The 19,204-nt window shown below is 38.4% G+C and overlaps 1 protein-coding gene across 2 annotated transcripts in view; it reads left to right on the plus strand.

The window, feature by feature from the left end:
• Window positions 1–19,204, plus strand: part of LOC138855010 (huntingtin-like) — a 76,455-nt gene that overhangs the window by 34,587 nt on the left and 22,664 nt on the right. The window contains exons 22-36 of one of the 2 annotated variants that reach the window (XM_070101582.1): window positions 2,347–2,532; window positions 4,205–4,440; window positions 4,638–4,761; window positions 9,246–9,406; window positions 10,342–10,490; window positions 11,284–11,420; window positions 12,701–12,835; window positions 13,360–13,464; window positions 14,250–14,527; window positions 15,093–15,262; window positions 15,607–15,823; window positions 15,970–16,063; window positions 16,819–16,998; window positions 17,135–17,388; window positions 18,391–18,555. In XM_070101582.1, coding sequence (XP_069957683.1) covers window positions 2,347–2,532; window positions 4,205–4,440; window positions 4,638–4,761; window positions 9,246–9,406; window positions 10,342–10,490; window positions 11,284–11,420; window positions 12,701–12,835; window positions 13,360–13,464; window positions 14,250–14,527; window positions 15,093–15,262; window positions 15,607–15,823; window positions 15,970–16,063; window positions 16,819–16,998; window positions 17,135–17,388; window positions 18,391–18,555 — 2,591 coding nt within the window. The remainder of the gene's footprint in view (window positions 1–2,346; window positions 2,533–4,204; window positions 4,441–4,637; window positions 4,762–9,245; window positions 9,407–10,341; window positions 10,491–11,283; window positions 11,421–12,700; window positions 12,836–13,359; window positions 13,465–14,249; window positions 14,528–15,092; window positions 15,263–15,606; window positions 15,824–15,969; window positions 16,064–16,818; window positions 16,999–17,134; window positions 17,389–18,390; window positions 18,556–19,204) is intronic. The other variant, XM_070101583.1, reaches the window with a different exon arrangement.

Here is a 19,204-nt window from a genome sequence, read left to right on the forward strand (position 1 = left end):
TAATAATTGTATAAATAACATCAACCCATTCATGACTGCATATTAGAATGGCTACTACGACATTTATTGGAAAATGACATCATTTGTTTACTTTTGAACATCGGCAAAAATCAAACATTTCCCCTACTTTGAGCTCCATTTCTAGGGTCTTTTCATAGTAAAACCAATCAAAATTACTTCTATTTCTATAATATGTTTTCCATTCTATCAAATGAGACCAAGAAAATGATAATACAACCATAAATACTATACAAAAAAGGACCACAAAGTCGGCATTTTAATTAAAAAAAACGGTTGGAGTTTTTTTTTTTTCTCATTATGCACTGCGTGCTGCAGGATTTTTTTTATATGGTGCACCGCACAGACCCATTCTCTCACATGTGGGCCTACCAACTTTCTCCTGCTTGATTTGAAGCCACTTGCATTTATGAGTATATTTACTTCAAAAACGGTGGCTCGTAAGACATACATGTATATATACGACCGAAACAGTCAAAGGGTTAATCTGATTTCCTCTCATTTTGTTTATTACAATATACAGTACACTACCGTAAAAGCATTCAGAAATATACCAGAAATGTTATAAATGGTGCAAAGGTGACATTAAAACAGTATCAAAAATGGTTGACACAAACTCACTACCATTATACAGTGTGTCCACAAAAACACTCCTTGATTTCAAACAGGTATAACATGTAACTTTATTGTAATAATCTTTCACAGTAGTTTCAGATGCAGGATTTCATTCAGATTCTTGTGGTGTAGGGTAGCATTAAAGGCACTTGATGTGCGCCCCTCTGGTTGCTCGGCAAACATCGATGTAACAGTCCAGTTCAGTCCAGACGCTCTGCAGCATATCTGGTGTTATCATACGAACTGGTTCAGTGATTGAAATTTTCAGCTCCTCCAGGGTTGCCGGTAATGGTGGTACATAAACTGTGCTCTTTACATAATCCTAAAGAAAGAAGTCACAAGCAGTTAGGTCCGGTGACCTTGCAGGCCACTTGCAGAGGTCACTGGACCTAACTGTTTGTGACCACTACCTGCAACCCTGGAGGAGCTGAAAATTTCAATCATTGAAGCAGTTCCCATGATAACACCAGATGTGCTGCAGAGCATCTGGACTGAACTGGACTGTTACATCGATGTTTGCCGAGCAACCAGAGGGGCGCACATTAAGTGTCTTTAATGTTACCCTATACCACATGAAACTGAATGAAATCCTGCATCTGAAGCTACTAACTGTGAAAGATTATTACAATAAAGTTACATGTTATACCTTTTTGAAATCAGGGAGGATTTTTGCGGAGACCCTGTAGTATGCTCGTCACTCAGTGACTAATTTGTTTACCGACATGGTTTTAGGAACGCAACTCCGTCATTAAGTGAGGAGAAGCTGTAGTCTTGTCTGTGGGTATAGTAATAAAATATAACTATATATGTAAAGTTGGGTTTCAAATGCTGCTGTGAGGAGGCGGCTGGAGGCAGTGGAGATGCCCTATCTATGGGCAGTGTGTGGTGTACATATTATACAGAGAATTCGGAGTATGTAAATTAGGAGGAGGTATGGAGTTACTAAAAGTATTAGTCAGAGGGCTGAAGAGGGGTTGTTGAGGTGGTTTGGTCGTATAGAAAGAATGGAACAAAGTAGAATGACTTGGAGTACGTATAAATCTGTAGGGGAAGGAAGGCGGGGTAGGGGTCATCCTCGAAAAGGTTGCAGGGAGGGGGTAAAGGAGGTTTTGTGGGCGAGGGGCTTGGACTTCCAGCAAGCATGTGTGAGCATGTTAGATAGGAGTGAATGGAGACGAATGGTTTTTCGGACCTGACAAGCTGTTGGAGTGTGAGCAGGGTAATACATGTTTTGTGAAGGGATTCAGGGAAACCGGTTAGCGGGACTTGAGTCCTGGAAATGGGAAGTACAATGCCTACACTTTAAAGGAGGGGTTTGGGATATTGGCAGTTTGGGGGGGACTTTTAAACTGTCATATCTGAGCCCCTCTGCAAAGACGGTGATTATGTATGAGTGATGGTGAAAGTGTTGAATGATGATGAAAGTTTTTTCTTTCTGTTTGGGTTTTTCTTTCTTTTTGGGTCACCCTGCCTTGGTGGGAAACGGCCGACATGTTAAAAAAAAAAAGTGAAGTTATATGTAAAATTTTGAATGTAAACTAACTAAATTTAAAAAAGAATCAAATATTGTAAATAGTTTTTTGACAGAATATCTAATGTAATATGCAGCTGTAACCATTGAGAGGCACAAGAGGTAAATTTGATTTGAGAATGCTTTCCCGGACTAGGGGAATGGTAATAATTTGCTAATATAAAATATGTAAACTCTCCCAGATGTCCTTGGAAGATAGTACAACAGAAAAGGTCTGTGGATTGCTCAGAGTGGCCCTCACTAGCCTGGGGAGACTCTTGGAAGTGGCATCAATGGTAGAATTTGGGAAACTTGCCGATGAGATGCTTCAGTACCTGAAAGTCGTCACGTCTCTCCTTCCAACACTCACAGTGCAGTGTGGACAGCAGGTGAGTTGATTGTACAGTTAGCTGTTGCCAATTGATAACTGCAGTTTGATGAGTAAAAGACCAGGAGATGGAATACTCTACACAGGTGGCCCATTCTTATATTCAAGCTGTGTTCCTTGTTTTTTCCAACTCCTAAATGAATTGCATTCCTGGGTTTTTCAACCTAAAAATTAGATGTTTGTATAGAAAACTGATACAAAGGATGACAGTTTTAAAACACTAATTTTTAAAAAAATAAATGTTTTAAAACATTTATGTTTTAAAACATTTATGTTTTAAAGCACAAATGTGTTTCTAGGTGTTCCCTGTTTGTAAGTGTGAGATGTGACTTGTGGGACCAATAATTTAAATGTGATTTAAGGTTTCTAAGAATTTTCTTTATTACTTCTAATTTATCTTCCTGTATACACCTACCATCCGACTTACGACCTGCTCGACTTACAACCACTCGATTTACGACCGTGTTTTTTATGCCAAATTTCTGGGAAATAAACGACTATTTGTGTTTGTACACAGTGTTTATCCTAAACCTTACAGTATAAAATACAATACTAACAACATAAAAAGTAAAGTAAAACATGAAATACCAAAATAAAACAATAAAATAAAAGTCATTACAAAAATGTTTTGTTGATATTCAGTAGTAAAGTTCGACTTACGACCATTTCGACTTACGACCTGTTTCTCGGAACCGAACTCGGTCGTAAGTCGGATGGTAGGTGTATTCTCATTGCCTTATTCTCTCTTAGCACTCCTTATCCTTTAGAGAGGTGGTAAATGTTCATAATTACTCACACATTTTAAATATAACTTTTAATAATAACAATAAGAATAAGAATAATAAAGATAATAATCTATCTTTGGAATGGTAGAGTAGATAAAAATAGTACAGTACAATAATAGCAAACTTCGAATTTACTGGTAAATAATTGTTAGGTTTCATAGTCCTGGAACAAATTAAGAGGATAAATTTAAGAGGAAAATGTTAGTATAGGAGTATAGAAAAATTTGAAGCACAGATTATTACAACACCTGTGGTTTGTAGGGGAAATATTTGATAAGTTGTTAATGGTACAGGATGGACCACAATGTTGCCTAAAGTTTCCTGAAGATTGAGACACTTATGCAGCATATGGGAATCTTTATTCAGGAAACGTTTCGCCACACAGTGGCTTCATCAGTCCAATACAAAGAGGAAGGCGTAAGGAGAGGAGGAGTATGAGGTAATCAGTCCCTCAGCCTGGAGTTGATGTGTTCAGTCCATCAATCTTGTAGAAGATTGATGGACTGAACACATCAACTCCTGGCTGAAGGACTGATTACCTCATACTCCTCCTCTCCTTACGCCTTCCTCTTTGTATTGGACTGATGAAGCCACTGTGTGGCGAAACGTTTCCTGAATAAAGATTCCCATATGCTGCATAAGTGTCTCAATCTTCAACTTGTCGGTTTTTCAAACCATTCATCACACTAAAGTTTCCTCTTGAGATTATGGTCTGGGTGTGAAGTGTTCAAGCTATGACATTATAACATTCATTCTACACAGACCATTACTGTGGTCTGGTGATAGGTCAAACAAATGGACGTGCTGGTTTAGTCTAACATCTGTGATATTGAACTGAAGTCTTAGGAAATGCTAGTAGCAGTGTCGATATGTTTCATTGTTTTTCAGCTTCTGAAGTGCTTGTTTGGTTCAAATGTGATGGCACTCTTTGACCAGCTATACCGCAAGGTTTCCGAGCCTGTGCCCCATGTGTCAACAGATACAGTTGGAAGCACAAACAAACGGGCAGTGGAGGAGCCTGATATTACTGGTCTCCATCATCTTTGTTTCAATATTCCACTGGTTGAACTGGAGAAAGACCTGAATGAAATGTCTGTGGCCAGGAAAGACAGTGACCAAATCAGGTTAGTGTGGTTACCTATTAATGTAAAGTGGATAATTATCTCTTTGGGTTTGAAGAGGGAAGGAGGTGGGTTGTTGGGATTTGACCTCTTGGGCCCAAGAATTAACTTCGCCATATATTCAATAGAGTCCATATATGAAGATAATGTTTGTTCTTATTAAAGTCATATTTTATAACAGATGTTGATTACAATTTTAGTTTTAGTCTGAGTCAACGGAAAGGAAGCACTAGTGTCTTCAAGACCCTGGGACGTGGTAATGATAAATTATCATTGAGTTCTTACATAAGACTTTTTGAACCATTGGTCATCAAGGCCTTGAAGGTGAGTCTTGCATATATATTTTTCATTTCCTACAATATATCTATAATTTGTTTCAGTAAAATAATACAGATGCTCCTTATGATGATTCGACCTATGATAGTGATGCACATTCTGTATTGTAAAATACTGTACATTTATTGGTGGGATAAACTTGTATTCATTGTTTGCTTTCAGTAAGGGTATTTATTTTATTTTTTTTTTTTTTCTCAACAAGTCGGCCGTCTCCCACAGAGGCAGGGTGACCCAAAAAAGAAAGAAAATCCCCAAAAAGTAAATGCTTTCATCATCATTCAACACTTTCACCATACTCACACATAATCACTGTTTTTGCAGAGGTGCTCAGAATACAACAGTTTAGAAGCATATACGTATAAAGATACACAACATATCCCTCCAAACTGCCAATATCCCAAACCCCTCCTTTAAAGTGCAGGCATTGTACTTCCCATTTCCAGGACTCAAGTCCGACTATATAAAATAGCCGGTTTCCCTGAATCCCTTCACTAAATATTACCCTGCTCACACTCCAACAGATTGTCAGGTCCCAAGTACCATTCGCCTCCATTTACTCCTATCTAACACGCTCATGCACGCCTGCTGGAAGTCCAAGCCCCTTACCCACAAAACCTCCTTTACCCCCTCTCTCCAACCCTTTCGAGGATGACCCCTACCTCGCCTTCCTTTCCCTATAGATTTATATGCTTTCCATGTCATTCTACTTTGATCCATTCTCTCTAAATGACCAAACCACCTCAACAACCCCTCTTCTGCCCTCTGACTAATGCTTTTATTAACTCCACACCTTTTCCTAATTTCCACACTCCGAATTTTCTGCATAATATTTACACCACACATTGCCCTTAGACAGGACATCTCCACTGCCTCCAACCGTCTCCTCGCTGCTGCATTTACCACCCAAGCTTCACACCCATACAAGAGTGTTGGTACTACTATACTTTCATACATTCCCTTCTTTGCCTCCATAGATAACGTTTTTTGACTCCACATATACCTCAATGCACCACTCACCTTTTTTCCCTCATCAATTCTATGATTAACCTCATCCTTCATAAATCCATCCGCTGACACGTCAACTCCCAAGTATCTGAAAACATTCACTTCTTCCATACTCCACCTCCCCCAATTTGATATCCAGTTTTTATCTAAATCATTTGATACCCTCATCACCTTACTCTTTTCTATGTTCACTTTCAACTTTCTACCTTTGCACACATTCCCAAACTCATCCACTAACCTTTGCAATTTTTCTTTAGAATCTCCCATAAGCACAGTATCATCAGCAAAAAGTAACTGTGTTAATTCCCATTTTGAATTTGATTCCCCATAATTTAATCCCACCCCTCTCCCGAACACCCTAGCATTTACTTCTTTTACAACCCCATCTATAAATATATTAAACAACCATGGTGACATTACACATCCCTTTCTAAGACCTACTTTTACCGGGAAGTATTCTCCCTCTCTTCTACACACCCTAACCTGAGCCTCACTACAGTAATTATTTGATAATTTACTTATTTAGTGACAATAGTTACTTATTTACTTATAATATCATAATATCGTATCATAATAATATCATAATACAGTGGACCCCCGGTTAACGATATTTTTTCACTCCAGAAGTATGTTCAAGTGCCAGTACTGACCGAATTTGTTCCCATAAGAAATATTGTGAAGTAGATTAGTCCATTTCAGACCCCCAAACATACACGTACAAACGCACTTACATAAATACACTTACATAATTTGTCACATTCGGAGGTAATCGTTATGCGGGGGTCCACTGTATATCAAATTGGGGAGGAGGAGTATGGAAGATACTTGGGAGTTGATGTGTCAGTGGATGGATTTATGAAGGATGAGGTTAATCATAGAATTGATGAGGGAAAAAAGGTGAGTGGTGCGTTGAGGTATATATGGAGACAAAAAACGTTATCTATGGAGGCAAAGAAGGGAATATATGAAAGTATAGTAGTACCAACACTCTTATATGGGTGTGAAGCTTGGGTTGTCAATGCTGCAACAAGGAGGCAGGTGGAGGCAGTGGAGATGTCCTGTCTAAGGGCAATGTGTGGTGTAAATATTATGCAGAAATTTCAGAGTGTGGAAATTAGGAGAAGGTGTGGAGTTAATAAAAGTATTAGTCAGAGGGCTGAAGAGGGGTTGTTGAGGTGGTTTGGTCATTTAGAGAGAATGGATCAAAGTAGAATGACATGGAGAGCGTATAAATCTGTTGGGGAAGGAAGGCGGGGTAGGGGTCGTCCTCGAAAAGGTTAGAAGGAAGGGGTAAGGGAGGTTTTGTGTGTGATGGGCTTGGACTCCCAGCAGGCGTGCATGAGCGTTTTCGATAGGAGTGAATGGAGACGAATGGTATTTGGGACCTGACGATCTGTTTGAGTGTGAGCAGGGTAATATTTAGTGAAGGGATTCAGGGAAACCGGTTATTTTTATATAGCTAGACTTGAGTCCTGGAAATGGGAAGTACAATGCCTGCACTCTAAACGAGGGGTTCGGGATATTAGCAGTTTGGAGGGATATGTTATGTATCTTTATACGTACAGTGGACCCCCGGTTAACGATTTTAATCCGTGCAAGAGGGCTCATCGTTATGCGAAATAATCGTTATGCGAATTAATTTTCCCCATAAGAAATAATGGAAATAAAATTAATCCGTGCAAGACGCCCAAAAGTATGAAAAAAAATTTTTTTTACCACATGAAATGTTAATTTTAATACACACAAACTGAAAAAGGCATGCACAATTACATGACACTTACTTTTATTGAAGATCTGGTGATGATTGATGGGATGGGAGGAGGGGAGAGCATTATCTTCTTACTGTTTAGAAGGGGAATCCCCTTCCATTAGGACTTGAGGTAGCAAGTCCTTTTCTGGGGTTACTTCCCTTCTTCTTTTAATGCCACTAGGACCAGCTTCAGAGTCACTGGACCTCTGTCGCACAACAAATCTGTCCATAGAGCTCTGTACCTCCCGTTTCTTCAAGACTTTCCTAAAATGGGCCATAACATTGTCATTGAAATAGTCACAAGCACGGCTTGCAACAGCTGTGTCAGGGTGATTTTCATCTATAAAGGTTTGCAGTTCAAACCACTCTGCACACATTTCCTTAATCTTTGAAGTAGGCACAATGGATTCCACAACTGGCATAGGCTTCTCAGGGTTAGCCCCAAACCCTTCAAAATCTTTCTTAATTTCCATACTAATTCTCACCCTTTTTACCACAGGGTTGGCACTAGAAGCTTTCTTGGGGCCCATGGTCACTTATTTTCCAGAAACACCACCGAAAACACTGTAATAATACGAAATATTCCGAGTGTATGCTTGGATGTTACCGCGGAGGCTGGCTGGTAAACAATGGGACGGCCGGCACATGTGAGGGCACATTGGACGCGTCTCGGACGAAAATCGGTATGCGGGTTTTTAATCGGTATGCGGGGCAAAAATTTTGCGATAAAAGTAATCGTTATGCGGAAAAATCGCTATGCGATGCCATCGTTATGCGGGGGTCCACTGTATATGCTTCTAAACTGTTGTGTTCTGAGCACCTCTGCAAAAACAGGGATTATGTGTGAGTGAGGTGAAAGTGTTGAATGATGATGAAAGTATTTTCTTTTTGGGGATTTTCTTTCTTTTTGGGTCACCCTGCCTCGGTGGGAGACGGCTGACTTGTTAAAAAAAAACAATCATTTTCAACTTAGAATATTTTCAACTTATGATGGGTTCTTCAGAATGTAACCCCATTGTAAGTCAAGGAGCACCTGTATTGTTAACAGTACTTGATATGTCAGATTTCAGTGGGATAATTTTATCAATTAATTTTGTACATGAGGTGCAAGTGGTCTTACGGGAATTAATCTACCAACCCCACAGGCATGAGGCAGGCACACTAACCATTACAATACCACAACTAAATGAATTCTAACGAGAATATTTACCCAACCCTACGATATGGCCCCTTGGCTATTTGTCACCAAGTTCAAGTTTTGGCATGATTGTTTTATGTGCTATACTATCCTTTCCTCATATATCTAGACAAGTAGAGATAACCAGATGGTAGTTAGCCCTTTTCATCAGATTACCTTATAAGCTTTCCTATGTGAGGGATATTTATGTATATACCTCAGTGTGCATTGTAAAGTTCTTCTGATGTTAACTTTTGTCATGTACTCCAGTGCACTTCGATGTATGTCTGTGGTGTTAGGAGCTAGGTTTCAGTATGAATCCTCTCTGCTCATGACTCACAAAACTGTAATAACACGTTTGCTAACAAACCATGGATTGAGTGGGGTTTGAACCCATGGAGAACAAGTTTTAGGACTCACCATGGGTTTAAAGCCCACTCATTCTGTGGTCTCTGCTTATATTATTATTCTCACAAAAGTGTAAAATATCACTTTGTAAATGTACCTTTATTTAATTTAATGTTTATTTGTGTTTGCCAGCTGTATACAGTATCAAGTGATGTCATCATGCAGAGATCAGTCCTGCAGCTGCTGATCCACCTCGTACAAATTCGTGTCAACTATTGCCTTTTGGACTCCGATCAGATATTTATTGGTTATGTGATCAAGCAATTTGAATATATTGAAGAAGGACAAATCAAGTAAGTTTTTCATAGTATTACTATATGCAATATATTTTTATTGTTCTTCTTCTTTCTTTCAACACACTGGCCGTATCCCTCCAAGGCGGGGTGGCCCAAAAGGAAAACTGAAAGTTTCTCCTTTTACATTTAGTAATATATACAGGAGAAGGGGTTACTAGCCCCTTACTACTGGCATTTTAGTTGCCTCCTACAACACGCATGGCTTACGGAGGAAGAATTCTGTACCACTTCCCCATGAAGGTAAAAGGAAATGAACAAGAACAAGATCCTGAAAGAAAATAGAAGAAAACCCCGAGGGGTGTGTATATATATGCTTGTACATGTATGTGTAGTGTGACCTAAGTTTAAGTAGAAGTAGCAAGACGTACCTGAAATCTTGCATGTGTATGAGACAGAAAAAAAAAAGACAACAGCAATCCTACCATCATGTAAAACAATTACAGGCTTCTGTTTTACACTCACTTGGCAGGACGGTAATGCCTTCCTGGGCGGTTGCTGTCTACCAACCTACTCCCTGTAGTTTTTATTGTTATATATATTTTTAATTACTGATATATGAAAAAGATTTAATTTTATCTGTATTGCCTCCAACTTATTTTTTATCATGCTCAAGGATTTATAGTTTAATTACATCATCTTTCAAATAATGCAGGGTGCTTCAAAAAGATGGACCCGATCGTGAAATATACTGCTTTGAAATTGGGTCCATCTTTTTTTGAAACACCCTGTATAATACTGAACTGAATTTTTGAGAGATTTTTAATTGTAAAGCAATTACAGTAAATTTTTTATCAGTGAAGATACCTAGTGTTATAAATGTGTCTTACTTATCAAACTTTCAGTTGTCTTGAATAATTCTCAGCTTATATGTTAATGAAAAGTTATAGCATTTTTAATGAGACATATAGAAAATCCTAGCATTTATGTTTCAGGCAGGCAGAGGAGTTGATTCCCTCCATGTTTCGGTTCCTAGTACTGCTGTCTTATGAGCGGCATCACAGCAAGAGTATCATTGGGGTTCCCAAGATAATTCAGCTTTGCGATGGTCTTATGGCTAGTGGTCAGCCTCCCCTATCTCACTGTAAGTGTTGTCACCTGCCTTGGAATGAGTTGTCCAGAGAGTGTTACTGAAACAAAGTACTGGAACATTGTTTTTTCATGATTATGTAATTAATTATGTAATTAATTAAGAGGGGTTTGGGATATTGGCAGTTTGGAGGGACATCTGAACTGTCATATCTGGGCACCTCTGCAAAGACAGTGAATATGTATGAGTGATGGTGAAAGTGTTGAATGATGACAAAAAAAATTTTCTTTCTGTTTGGGTCACCCTGCCTTGGTGGGAAATGGCCAATGTGTTAAAAAAAAAATTGTAATTAAGACAGAAAAATCCTTGCTTCATAAGAGGCAACTAAAATGCTGGGAGCCAGGGGCTAGTAGCCCCTTCTCCTGTATGAATTACTGAATTTAAAAAGAAGATAAACTGTTATTTTTTTTTTGGGTCACCCTGACTGGGTAGGAGACAGCCAATGTGTAAAAAAAAAAATTAATTCAGAGTACAGTTCATTAATCCCTAGAATTACCTTTTTCCGTTTTTTTATGCTAAGGTAGGATAACCTTCACCATCTTCATTCCTTAGCAGCTGTGCCAGAAGTGCATGGACATCACAGTTCAATTGATCTCGTAAACCACATCACCTCCGGTTGTAAATTTTATTGTAATATTGACAAGCTGTTGATTAGGACTGATGAAGTCACTTGTGTCAGAATGTTTCCTTTTAGTAAAAGTCTTGAACTGTATGTTAATAAATAATCGTCTTGAACTGTATATTAATAAACGTCTTGAACTGTACATTCTTTCTTGTCATGTATCAGGTGTATTGGCACTACAACCACTAGTGGAGGATCTCTTCTTGGTGCGGAGCACAACGAGTGTGACTGATCAACGTGAGCTTGAAACTCAACGAGAAGTCCTCTGCTCAATGCTCCTAAGACTTGCACATTATCACCAGGTAAGTTTCATTTTTTTCTTTCTACTTTTGTATAGGGGTATGTAAATTTATTCAGGTATACACAAATGTAGTCACATAGATTATCATACATAGCAGCATATGTGTAGAGAACCTAGGATAACCCAGAAAAGTCAGACAGAGTGATTTATTTCCATTGGGGTCCGTAATAAGTACACACAACAGTTTAAAACAGTAAATTTTTCCTCAGTAGAATAATATAATGACATACTAGAGAGAGTAGTGAGTGTTAAAACAACTGAAATTAAATTATTCTTTTATGGATTGAATACTGAAGCTAGGATACTATACCTCTGCCCTTGTAACCTGTAAATATAAATTGATAATCACAGTTAGGCAGGCACACAAGATGGCACTTGAAATATTATAACCTGTGTATAAAGTAACTCTCATCCTTACCATGTTTCCTGCATGAATAGTTCAGGGATGGGGTGAACATAGCTTCTATGTAGGATTGTTATGGACTATTTAAAAACATTACCTATTGAAAAACATACAGTATATAGATCCAGGAGTGGAGAGAAGCTCATGGTGTATTACCTGCATTCCCTCTGTGGAATACTGCTTGTGAGTCATCTCCATTCACTGAAGTATTACCTGGAGTTTACCTGGAGAGAGTTCCGGGGGTCAACGCCCCCGCGGCCCGGTCTGTGACCAGACCTCCTGGTGGATCAGAGCCTGATCAACCAGGCTGTTACTGTTGGGTGCATGCAAACCAACGTACGAGCCACAGCCCGGCTGGTCAGGAACCGACTTTAGGTGCTTGTCCAGTGCCAGCTTGAAGACTGCCAGGGGTCTGTAACCTCTTCTCCTGTATATATTACTAAATGTAAAAGGAGAAACTTTCGTTTTTCCTTTTGGGCCACCCCGCCTCGGTGGGATACGGCCGGTGTGTTGAAAGAAAGAAAGATTATATATATGAGCAAGGTAACATTTATGAAGGGATTCTGGGAAACTGGTCAGCCAGACTTGAGTCTTGAAGGTGGGAAGTACAATGACTGCACTCTGAAGGAGGGAAGGAGATATGTTGCAGTTTTTCAGTTGTATTATCAGCATGCCTCTGGCAAGACAGTGATGAAGTGAGTGATGATGAAAATGTTTCTTCTTTTTTTTGGGGTCACCCTTCCCTGGTGGGAAATGACCGATGTGTTAATTAATAAAAATGGGAAGAAACATCCCAGCATTTTTAATAATATGCTTGAATTATAAAGTGAGGTATATACTGTACCTTAGATGGTTTCACCAAATAATTTTACTGTCAGGTTCTTCGCCTTATCTCCCTGGTGTTAAGTGCTACAATGGAAGCTCACAGGGAGCGCTGGAGGAAGCTCTCACGACAAGTGATTGACACGCTGCTTCCACTCTTGTCCAAGTTGCAAGTTAATCTTGATTCCGTGGTAAGATGGCCTGAGCATCTGTAAGAGTTTAGAGAATAATTCAAAATTGCCAAGCTTTGTGACAGATGTATTCAAAAATAAAAGAAATTAAGAGAATTATTTGGTATAATGATGTAAAACTATTTTATATTCTGATGACAAAAGCAATTTCAGAAATTTTGAAGTAATGTTTTTTAAATTACTTTGTTCAATTTTTAGTAAGTAATAATATGTGTAGGGATATTTTGCAATAAATTAGGGAAGAACATGCATAAAACGCTCTGAAGTAGCAATGCAGCAACACTAATGCTCAGAATTATATTATTAATTAAGTACTTGACATTGAGGAATTGCATTGTACTGTATTTATTCTTTTTTTTTTATTATATACCGTAAATATATATACAGTGATGGAGCGAATGATGGTGAATGTTTCTTTTTTGGGTTACCTTGTCTTTGTGGGAGATTGCTGCTGCTGTGTTGAAATAAAAAATATACTGTGTACTGCACTGATTTTTAGTGCAATAATTCTGATATTTTTGCAGGATTCCCTTGCAGCCGTTGAAGAAGTAATGCATGGAGTGTGTGCCAGTGTGTATCGTCCTGTTGACTGTGTACTGAAGGCTCTCTTTACTTCTCCTTGTGAACTAGTGAGTATTGCACGAGTCATGTATGTATATTCCACGGGTGACTGTTATATAAATCATAAAGGCGCCTGTCCCTTGATTTGCATGGTAGATGCATTTCTGAAAAGTTCCACTTAAGGTGAGTTGTTGTGATTAGTTATGATTCTTTCTGACTGGTAAAGGTGAACTTCACGTGAATTTTGGCAATGTTTATGTGTGTAAAAAACAAAAACTTGGTTTATCATTATATTTGTATTTTTACATGCATAAATCATTTTTGAGACAATTCTTTACCAAAATTCAGATATTGTTTTCTCAAAAATTTTAAGTATGTTCAAAGACTTGAATACCTGCAAGCTTATTTAACGAACAGTTAAGCACATTGTGGCCGAGCAAGTATAATGTGGGCTCACATCATTCACTTACTCGACATACACAACACTAGGTACCATTTAAGCAAACCATTCATGCCACTTTATAGACAAAGACAAGACACAGATTTATTACAGCATAATACAAGGTTTGTACAGAGATCGGTGACATTTGGGTGTGCATGCAGAAAGCCCATAGTTATGCAGAGCGTTTCGTGCAAGCTAAAGAGAGTTTGAATAATTTATTGTTCTGAGTTCAGTGCTTTTCTCATCAATAGATGTTGAATAAACCAGGCTTGCCTGTACAGTTCTCTAATTAGATAAATATATTTTAATGTATGCTTTGAAATATAAATTCACTAGATTTATTGTTCTTGAAATATTAGGGATGGTATAAATGGAATAATAAATTTTCCTACATTAGCTCTTTTCTTGCAGGAGACTACAGTGGGTGTAGAGAGATGGGTGGGCAGTGTGTTGCTGCTGCTTCGTATTCTTATAACCCACTCTACCCCGGAGTTGGTGCTGGCACGCCTAGAAGAGCTGGGCCTCAGTATGGACTATATACATACTGAAACACCTGCAGACGTTGTTCCTACAGAGGCTTCCTTAGCGCCAGAGGCTGTACAACGACAGGTTACAGATTCGTCAATTCGTTTTAGAGATCCTCTGAATGTTACCCAACCAGAAACTCTTCCGCAAGTAGCCATGGCCAGGTAATACACTACTTTTGTTTAATATTGTAGTGAAAAAGTGCTGTTGTATTCATAGATCAAGAATAGGCATATGAGAGGATCAGTCGTGGAATAGACAGTAAGCTGTCAGTGTAAAATGTGTTTATGAGGTTCATGAGGCACTTGCTGAAAAAGGGATGGATACCTTCTGGTGAGAGTGGAAAACTTAGAGAGTGCATAAGGAAATAGTTTTCGTGAGAATTGAAGGGTATTGTAGTAGAGAAAAGATTTGAGATATTTATAAAATTGAACATTTGTAACAATACTAGAAATACCAACAAAATATTAGGTAAATGGACACAGATGCAACTAATGGGACATTTTATTGTGGCAGTGTTTTGCTCCTCAGGAGCTTTGTCATGCTGTTATGGCTTGAGAGAGCTCCTGGAGAGTGAAATGTTGCCACAATAAAATGTCACATTAGTTGCATCTGTGTCCATTTACCTAACAAAACTGAACATCTTAGTGACCAGTATGGTGTGGTTATAAAACAAATTACACTCAAAATATGTACTGTACACTTATCATTTCTTGATAATATATGCAGATTTTTGCTGGAGGTTGTTCGTGTGAGTGTTAGTGAGATCAGAAGTGTGCGGCTCACCCTGCTGAACAGTGGACTACCTCCGGAAGGTGGAGGTGGACATCATTCTCCTGATATGTTGGTTCATCTGTCACACCACTTGCTGCTCACTCTCTTGCATCTGACCCTCTCAGGTGGGATGTAGTGCAGATCACTTGTTAAATTAGAGTCTCACAACTCACGAAATCATAGTAACATGATTGCAAACAATTCATGGAATGGGTGGTGCTTAAACTCCTGGCAGGCGAAGCTCACTCATTCCATGATTTGGAGCCTCATCTTTCTTGAGTTGAAAGACTCTATAGCTTATGTTTTTTAATTACAAATTAATTATCTTGTTTTCATACATTTTATTTGTAATATTAGTTATATTAATATAACTAATTCACACTGTAGTATAACATTATGCAGTGTGACTAAAATAAAATGTATTGCAGTGCATGTCATATCTCAACTTACTTATTTTTATTACCCTTAGGTCAGTGGAGAGAAGTGATAATTTCACTGAAGGACATTTGTAGCAGGGAAGTTGAATTAGCTGAAGAAATTAGTGAAGCTCTGCTCTTTGTATCAGGCTGGTATCCTCCCCTCACACTGCTCTGGTGCAAGCTACTCACCTGTCTTGATCTCACTTCCCAGAACCTATGGACCCGTGTGCTCAGAACCTGCCAGAGAAAATCAGTCACTAGTGTAAGGTGGGTTGGTGAAGCTTCTTTATCTTCAGTTAATAAAAACTACTTTATTAATTAATTTGTTACATGGAAACAAGGAAAATCTTCTTGAGTGAATTTTATTAAGTTATTGCACACAGGCTAATAAAAATGAATTAATATTTTTGCAGTAGTTCTGTTGTGAGTGAAGCAAGTGGACCTTCTAGCTGCTTGTCTTTAGAATTCTTAAGAAGATGTGGGCTTCTTGTGTTCTCAGAATTTGTGGTAAGTTAAAGCTAGCTTCTTGGAATCAGATTAATTATGTTGCCCTTATATGATTGCGTAAATTTTTAATGAAAACACAAATAACCTGCAGATAGAACTAAAATTATGATGATGTTTCAGTCCGGCTTGGATCATTTACTAGTTAATGCTCCAAGTTGGACCAAAATGTCGTAAGTTTCATTCTCCTACGTGCGAGTTATTTGTGTATTATTCCAGTCATGGTATTGTGCTTTTCTATTCTTTAATGAATGTTTTCAATGTTCAAGGTAATTTGCTCATGTAGCTAATTACTCAGGCAACTAAAATGCCAGGAGCAAGGGGCTTTTGTTTTTCTTTATGGGCCACCCTGCCTTGGTGGGATATGGCTGGTGCATTGAAAGAAGAAGCTAATTACTTTTATTACACTCATAATTAGGCTGCAGGGACATTACTCTTCTCCAGTAGATACCTAGTTATTTACAACTGTTTATTTTTTACATGTTTAATATCTTAGAGAAAAAATCTTGATGCTGGTGAAGGGCACTTGACCCAAGGAATTAAATGTACCCTTCCTCTCCTTGGATTAGACCTGATTACCCTCTGTTCTCCAGATACTGTATGACCCCTACAGATGTAAAGCTTTCCCATGAATGTAATTGAAAACATTTCTTGTTTAAGGTCACCTTACCTCAGCGAGAGATGACTGGGGTGTTAAAAAAAAATCTGCACGTTTTCAGTTCCTGTGGGTGAATCATGCTTTTGATTTTTCCCCACAGGTTCGTCACATGCAGGAAGGAGAGTGGTTAACTTGGCTCGTTGTGCAGCACATAAGTGATGTGGTTATTCTCCATGTGGAGCCACCGATTCATACGCTCATTCAGTCCATCCATGGATCTCCAGCAGCCTCAGCACTTCTCATTCAGGCCATCCACGCTCGCTGTGAATATGTCCAAAAGGTAGAAACTGATTAACTCAAAGTGCTTAAAATTTCTGAAATTCCTTATGTTACCTGTGGATGTGTGTGTTTTCAGGCAGAAGACTGAATTTTAATGTGTTGTAATGTAGTCATAATGACTCTATACTTGTTTTCAGGCAGAGTATGGTGGGCACATAATTTCACTGGTGTCAGGAGTTCATATATCACAGTCGGGAGCACTTATAACCTTCATAGTGGAGCGGCTGCTAGCACTGCCGTACTTAGTAGTGACGCGGGCTGCCTGTGCATTGGCCACTCAGCGATTGCACCTCTTGCTAGCCATGCCTCCGGGACAAGTTCTGATTCAGCTTCCTCTGGAAGATCTTACCAAAATTTCTAGTTATATGAAGGAAAATAACCTTGAGAAACGGTAAGTTATTAGCAAAGTTTTTTCATTGCCTCGATTTCCATTTATTGTACAGTAAAACTGCAGTTTACCTGATTGATAAATTTGAATTCAGCAAGATGTGATTGAAAAAAATTTAATTATAATCTGATTTGCATGGAAAAGGAAATGTGAGTAATTCACCATAAATTACAAAAAAAAGAAGCATTATGGAATTGAGTAACTCATAATAACATGAATGGCCACATGGTAGAATATTGTCTCTCCAGACCTGTAGGTGACTCCATTGTCTTTTTGGGGGAGGCCAGTCATCACCAATTGTCCTCTTCCCACCCGTACTATGTTTATCAAAGGGTTATGGATATTTTCATCAACCTGTCACATCTCTGAATATTACCCATGGCACCCAGAAAAATGCTGTACTGCTAGTGATGCTGAAGGTGCCAAAAAGAAAGTTAAGTATGAAACTCTGACAGGGTGGGAGGCAGTTTTGATGGTGGTTACTGTTACTGCCCTCCATGTTTGTACTAGTAATGTACAGGGATATATTAACTCTCTCCACACACTTGCAGATCATCAAAAGTAGCAACCAGACTATAAGATAAAAGAGATTGTTGCTTCTTTTGAATTTTTAAAGCTATTTTCCAAAAAATTTGTTTGGCTTTTTTTGAAGTTTTAGGAACACAGCCATAATTTTCCCATATGTTCCTCACTTCAGTTAGTACTAATTTAGGTGAAAAGTTGATTCTCAGGAACATAACCCATGTGTTAACTTGATTTTACTGTAAAAACAAAATCTTTTCCTTTTAAAAATGGTTAATATAAGCATAGTATAGCCAGAATTTTGTACAATATTCACCCTGCCTCGGTGGGAGACGGCCGACTTGTTGAAAAAAAAAAAAAAAAAAATCCAATAACTAGATGCCTATGGTCATTCCAGTAATACAGTTTGATATATTCAGAATATTGATAGTTTATATGGAATTGATTGTTATTTGTTGTGTAGATAAACTTTTTAAATTGCAGATATGGGCAGTTGTATGGCCTACTACAACGGCTCTTGAACCAGGTCCATGGTGTCCATGTTCCTCAGAGCAGTGAGGCCTCATTACCCACTCAGTACCACCATAGTCCAACAACTACCACTACTCGTTTAGATCTCAACTGGTACCTGCAACTTGTAAGAAACAGGTAAATACTTCTTTTTAGCAAACCAGTTGTATCCCACCAAAGCAGGGTGACCCAAAAAGAAAAACAAAAGTCTTTCTTTTTACATTTAGTAATTTATGCAGGAGAAGAGGTTACTAGCCCCTTGCTCAAACAGGTAAATATTTTCTAAATTGTTTTATAAGCAGGTTAATCAGAGGTAAAGGAAATTCTTCGATGCTGGTGGAGGACTTCTTTCAGAGATCTGATGTTGTTCTGATCTTCCTTGGATCAAACCTGATTGCCTCCTGTTTCCAGACACTACACAGCCCAATGGCAGTGAACATAATAATTATTTGCTGTATTTGAATAGTAAGAGTTTGAACAGAATTTGTAATTTTCAATGTATGGAAGATGGAGGAGCATAAGAAAGAAGGAGCATTGCAGCAGACCTACTGGTCCAAGCTAGGCAAGTCCAGCTCACACCCAAGAATCCTTTTGAGCCTTAATTCATAGCTTTCATACTTATCTTATTAAGAATTATCTTATTTGAGGATTAAAATATTGTATATACACTACTAACTATTTTTAATAATAATAGCAATTGTATCAGTATTGATAATGATGTTATAGTAGATCACTGACAATACTTAGCACATACTATATATTTTTCTTTCAACAAATCAGCCGTATC

This window comes from Cherax quadricarinatus, chromosome 78, assembly GCF_038502225.1.
Source record: "Cherax quadricarinatus isolate ZL_2023a chromosome 78, ASM3850222v1, whole genome shotgun sequence".
Lineage (NCBI taxonomy): Eukaryota > Metazoa > Arthropoda > Malacostraca > Decapoda > Parastacidae > Cherax > Cherax quadricarinatus.